Source organism: Theobroma umbraticum, unplaced genomic scaffold (genome assembly GCF_002168275.2).
Source record: "Theobroma umbraticum cultivar Fairchild unplaced genomic scaffold, ASM216827v3 scaffold_146.0, whole genome shotgun sequence".
Taxonomy (NCBI): Eukaryota; Viridiplantae; Streptophyta; class Magnoliopsida; order Malvales; family Malvaceae; genus Theobroma; species Theobroma umbraticum.
In genome coordinates this window covers 7,564,350-7,570,803 of record NW_018397265.1, presented here as the reverse complement: position 1 = coordinate 7,570,803, position 6,454 = coordinate 7,564,350, and the positions used below count along the sequence as shown (strand labels likewise).

At 34.6% G+C, this 6,454-nt stretch overlaps 1 protein-coding gene across 6 annotated transcripts in view; it reads right to left on the bottom strand.

Moving 5' to 3' along the window:
* Positions 1-3,481: 3,481 nt before the first annotated feature.
* The window catches only part of ATM (Serine/Threonine-kinase ATM-like protein), a 45,804-nt gene continuing 42,831 nt past the window's right edge, over positions 3,482-6,454 (bottom strand). For all 6 annotated transcript variants that reach the window (XM_021436892.1, XM_089784556.1, XM_089784557.1 and 3 more), the window contains 5 exons: positions 5,625-5,756; positions 5,386-5,520; positions 5,251-5,316; positions 4,356-4,499; positions 3,482-3,708 (listed from right to left, as the gene is read on the bottom strand). In XM_021436892.1, coding sequence (XP_021292567.1) covers positions 3,631-3,708; positions 4,356-4,499; positions 5,251-5,316; positions 5,386-5,520; positions 5,625-5,756 — 555 coding nt within the window. In that variant the 3' untranslated portion in view covers positions 3,482-3,630. The remainder of the gene's footprint in view (positions 3,709-4,355; positions 4,500-5,250; positions 5,317-5,385; positions 5,521-5,624; positions 5,757-6,454) is intronic.

Below are 6,454 nucleotides of genomic sequence, written 5' to 3'. Positions count from 1 at the left end.
ATTGGGCTCTGAGGAAGGACCCAATAAAATATTAGTATTATTTTATTTTTTATTTTAAAATATTAGGTTTCGGGATTTTGGGTCATTGGGATTATTGTATTTAGGGTTTATCTAGATTTCATTTTGGGATTGGTATTTGGATAATATTATTTATATATATATATATATATATATTTGCTTAAAGGGCTTTGATGAATTTTATTTTTTTTAGTTAAATTTCATTTATATTTTTTATTCTCACATAGGGTTAGATTATTAATCTTGTTCATAAAATGCTCTTAATTTAAAGTTATTTAATTTGTTGATATTTAATTATATTTATGTAATTTTATTTAAGTAAAAATCACATGAAATCTCAAAAGGGTATATATAATTTATCCCTTTATTATTATTATTATTATATTATAAGAGAAGAAAGGTAGGGGTGCATCTTGGGTTGTTTTCAGGAAGAAGTTATATTTTATATATTCCCCATTGGGGGTGCTACATGTGTCTTTCATTAAGGCTTTTCATAGCACATGGAATTGCTGATTGATGGATGGATGCCTACCCATTTTCACAGGTTTTATCCTCAAATTGCGTCCTCCTTTTTCCTTGTCTTGGGGTTAATGGAGAAAGGAAAACAGGTCATTTCCTGTTCAAACCTACCTTTCTCATGGACAGAAGATTATGGGAATTAATTCCAATTTAACTAAGCTTTAATCCCTTTTTAAGCTGGTGTGTGTGAATGAGAGTTGGGCAAATGCCTGGCTTGGTTTGTGTTTCTTTTAGTATGCGCATGGGCATACGTAAGCAGTATGAAGGAAAGAAACCAATTCATATCTCCCTCATGCCCCTGCATTTCTTTGTTATGACAAAGATTTTGGTTTATTCTTTGAAAAACATGTCTCAGTTTTACAAATTAAAAGCAAGAAATGCTATCAAATCATCACATTCAATACAATATTATACATGGTATTATTCAGTTCTTTTTAATTAACGACATAGTAATTCTAAATTTGATCAATTAATAAGACATGAAAACAACATAAAATAAAAAGTAAATTTGAGATTTAAGATTCTCTTGTTTCATGTCTTAAATGAGTTAAAATCATTTAATTTTTTTATGACATGTTTAACTCGTTTAATTTGTATTTACTCATATTAATTATTAATATCTAATCTAAATACGACACGACAAATACGAATAATGAAATATTAATTATATTTAGTTCTTTTGAGCAAACTAAAATTTAAGTGTCTTGGAAGTAGAGAGATAAACAAATTATATCGTAATTTAGGCCCCCGGAGGGAATGGAAGGAGGAAGAGGCTTAGCCCAACCTTCCAGGCATGAGGCAAGGTTTAAGAGTTAAAAGAATAAAAGATCTCAAATTTGAAATGAACCAAAACCAGAAAGACTGAAACCTGGACCTGGAACTAGACCTGGTTTGGGTTAATTGGTAATTCCATTGTCAGTTGTTACCTTCAGTTAAATATATTTGCAGTTATTATTGTTATTACAAAGACAAAGATGATGAGATGAGTTCATGTCATTTACATGTCTTGGACTACAAAAATCATGCACCAAAGACCCCAGGGAGGGATACTCCTCCTGGACCGTATACTTGATATTTGATGCATTAGGTTTGGATGTTAATTTTTTTTATATGGAAAATAGATTTTCGAACCTGGTCATTTAATCAGAGGTACATGCAATTACCTTGAGTTAATATTCAGAATAAATGCAAAGTTTACCGTAAAAATTTTTAAAATTAAAAAAAAATTAAATTATGTAATATTTTAATCATAATAATTTAATAGGTCGGTTACTAATAAAATCCTATTTAATTAACATGATTGCAGTGGGATTCATCCACTCCTTAAAAAGGAAGGAGGGGACTAATGAGTTTGAGATAAGTGTACCAAAAATATCTTACACCAACTAATCTTAATTACGTATGAAATGTAAGAACCTCTGGATAACTACATCTACAAGTCAAAATATGTAAAACAGGGACCTCACTTCACGTGATCAATGGTGGAAAAATGGAACTTGGAGGAGATTCCATGTTTAGATTTTCAAAGATATTGAAGAAAACTGCTCCTGGATGGAATCATTTACCATGATAAATGGCAAAACCCAGCATTTTTGTTATATTTTTCTGCAAAGAAGACTTTGTTCTGGCATTGGCATTGGATGTTAACACATACCTGATACAAAAGGAAATATATATATATATATATATATGTATGTATGTATGTATTCTGTGGATGGCGGAGTTGTGTTATTGACAGACTGATGTTGTATTTATGTACAAACGGTACTTTGTATTTGCTGCAAAACTGTGATTGATGTCATCACCTCACATGTGCCGCCAGCCATTGTGTTCATTGTATTCAGTCTGCGAAAGAGGTTTTGTTTGACACGACCCACACGCACCACAGGCTCAGGCCTTGCTGCCACTTGAAAGAAACCCAGCGGCAGGGTAGAGGGTCTAGGTTTGACCAAAGCAACCATTTCAGTTGGAATATATAACTATCAATATCGGGGAAGTTACACTCCTTTAAAGAAAGGGGAAGAGGGGACCCCAATGAGTGAGATCATTTTACCAAATAATCTTAATCCCTTGTACGAATAATAGCAACTTTCAAAATTTCAAATTATCTAGTTTAAATCCAAAGATTAGACTGAAATACGCTGAGCTGTCAAGTCAAAAATTAAACAGAACAACTGATTTACGGGGTAAGCTAAAGAGATTCTTAGCGGTGCAAATTTAAGATTTTAGCGTTGATGAGTTACATTCGTAAGTAGAAGAGATTCTAGCCAATGTAAACCTGAGGTGCTTCGCGTGATCCATGGTGGAAAAATGGAAGTTGGAGGTCCAGAGTCGAAGAGAAACTTGCCCCCAGCAATCATCATAGAAATGGCAGAAGACAAGTTCAAGTGAGCATTTTTGTTGTTTTCATCTGCAATATTTGCAGTTTTATCCAGGGAATCATAGGCCTTGGAGGCAAAGATATCTTTGTTTCGGCAATTGGATGTTGACACATTCCTGACAAAAGTTGTCCAACTACAAGGAAATATTCCCTGCCTCGAAAGTTGTTGCCTTTCTCTCTTTTCTTATATTCTAAAAGGAGAATAAGAAAAGTTTGATTATTTAAAAATTTTAAATCCACAATATAATTAGATTTCTCTTAATTAAAATATATTTATTTAGATAAATTTTTTATTATTATATTTGCATATAATGGGATGACGGGTTGTTATTTAATGTATCAGTACAGAAATATAAACCTTTGATTTAATTCTTGGTCCCCACTCCAAGCCAATCTTCAAAATTTTTCCTCCATGAACCTGGCATCTTGGGCTTAGCCCTGACGGTTCACGCACCCCACTTAGGGTTTGCCGGGTGGGCTTAGCCCTGACGGTTCACCCACCCCACTTAGGGTTTGCCCGGTGGGCATAGCCCCAGCTCCTGCATATCCACCAAACCAGGAAACACAAAAGAAAAAAAGGGAATTGTCTGTACAATATAATTCACTATACAAACAACACAACACCCAAACCTGAAACCTCAATATGCACCTTTTTATAATGACAAATAGAAAGCCGACTGTACAAACATGATTGGGTGGAACAGGAATATGATTTACATCCAAGCTCCCCATCCGGGAAACATCTGACATAATCTATCCGGATCAATGGCATCTTGAATTAGTTGTTGAACCTACAGTTCAAAAAATCATACATTTTTCAATATCTCAGCTGTATGTTGCTAGTAAAAGGTCATGGCTCGATTTCCATAGAACAATGAAAAGGAGTATGCAACATGGGGAGGCTTATGAATATCAGCCTTCTCTCAATTAACAATAAAGTAATCAACTTAAATAAAAAATTCTGCTAACTGTTTAATTAAACAGTCGGTAGTGCTAAAATTCCATTATCTGTTGCAAACTTAGATAGAACAAGAAATTTGAAAGAGTCATCTAAGGGTTAGTTAGAAAAAATCTTGGAAAAACGAATAGAGATTTTTTGCATGCTTATGATTAATATTCGCCTGATTCTAGCTTTGGACCTCCAATATAATGTTTTTTCGTTTTTGGCCAAGATGTCGGCTATAACATTAAGAGCACTGAAGTTCATGTTCATGTAGAATCAAACTAAGTTGACGAGGTACAGGAGTAGACAGCAATAATTAATCCCATGTAAATTACTTTCACTATTAACAACAAGGTCATTCAATGGAGCTTAGTTGAGGCAACCAAAGACCAAGGCATATCCATCAAAAACAGAATTAGACAAAAAGAAACATCATGCTAGCAATATTTCTTGAAATATAGGACCACCACCGTGGCAGTAGCAGTTAAAGATTACCTGTCCATGTACACTTCTCATTTCACCTTCTTCATACCCATCTAATTTTTGTTTGACACGCAGCAGAGCACGTGCAGCATCCTTATTACCTTCATACTCATCTTGGGCACCTTCCAAGCTTGTATCCAAATCATCATCGGTCTCCTGTTAATGGCCATGGGAAAACGAAACAGACTAGATGCTTGAGAATACAGGTAACATTTCCAGAAACATGAATGTCAAAGCAGTTTGGCCATTCTACTATCATGATAAAAGAGCTGGTTCTCTTATAACGCAGGAATATAGGTGATGAATCCACATCAACTATTGGTGAAATTATTTATTAAGGTAATGAAAAGAATAGCATAATTAAGAAAAAAAGGTTTATAGTTCTTGATATTATATCTTGGCATAGGTAGTTACTAATGTAATCCCAAAATTTGGCTTTTATTTATGCAGAAGAAGGAAATACTGAAGCAATTCTGGCATATTCTATGAATCAGCCACCAACTCACTAGTCATAACATAAAGGACCTCAACTTAGATAATTACATAGTGAGCCCTATAGGCATCACCTCAAAAAGTGGTAGAGAAAGAGAGAGGTGCGTGGCAGAGTTGTATGTAGAACTATTGCCAACCAGCCATTCTATATATGTTCAGGGGTGGGATTTTATTATTTGTTTATCATAGATGGCAGTAACTTTTGCACTTCCTGTATCCAAGAAGACAAATCATAAAGCTAAAAACTGTTTCAATTTTCTGCACCATCACTAGGACAATTATGTGAAAGCATTCTTTTCCAGTTGGATTTTGAATTGTCGATGTCTTTCATTATCTCACAATTTATTTCTCTTAATCAAAGAAATGCTGTAGTCAAATTGCATAAGTGGGAAAGTGAACATATTTTACGAAATACCTTTTGACGCTGCAAAGCCTTCAGGGGTGATAAAGCCCACTTATAAAGAGGATCATGGATGAAAACCTGCAAAGAATTCTCATATTCAGCAAAGAAAAATAAAAACGGGAAATTTTACTTGCCCAAGTAACATACCTCAATAATGGTCAGTAGGGCTTCTTTATTTGTCCGCATTACTGAGAGAGTTTCTTCACAACATCTTCTGAAAATACCTTCCACTCCAGCTACACCCATGCCATCAATGATGTCTCTTGTCAGCCTGAATGGAACCTGTCACAATTGGTTAAAGAAATGAGTGTGAGAAATAATATTAAACAATAACTGAATAAGCAATGGGAGAAAAACACAAACTGTTCAATACTGAAAAAATGTACCCGTTCTGGAGTCTTGAGCATCAATCCTTGTTCAAAAGCAACACCAAGATCAATGTGAACAACTTGTGCTGTGGCTTGATCAATTAAAATATTCATAGTGTGTCTATCTCCAAGGCCAACAATATAACCCACCTGAAACAACAAAGATGTTTTCAGTACCATCAAATATGGTGACAGACTCATGCCTTCAGCAATATCTTGACAACTTCATTTAGGATACATTGTTTTTCAAAGAGGTAATGAAATCAGAATTTAACTTGAATCACTATTGATATCAAAGAGAACAGAAGTTTTACCTTTTAGAACATAAAATATGAAATAAAGGAAACTCATTAAACATCATTTTGACGGAAATGATACAGACCAAGAATCCTACAAATGGATGAATTTTTCCATTTTTACCTTGACTCACAGTTGCATAGATAGAAATACATTCCTAGGCTGTTATATTGGATGGCTCTTACCCACACGAGTTAGTCCAGTTGGTAAGGAGAGGGTGTCAACCAGCATTAGAACCATGTAGGGAGCACTCCGTGAGTAAAATCCTGAATGCATCAGGCCAATGTGGGGGAGTGCACCTTTAACATCTCCCCAGGAGAGGATTAGGCCCAGGCAAAGCCTGGGGATACCCCTGATCGTATTACCAAAAAATAAAATACTGGATGACTCTTCTTAAAAGTGGCTTATTAGGGGTATCAGCATTCAATATTTATGTTATGATATAACACAACAAATTTGGTAGTTGGAAACACAAATAACTGCCAGACTTTGGTGAGAGATATGGAAATCAAGCTTTTAGTTCATTTTGTAGTTCCAACTGTTAAAATATA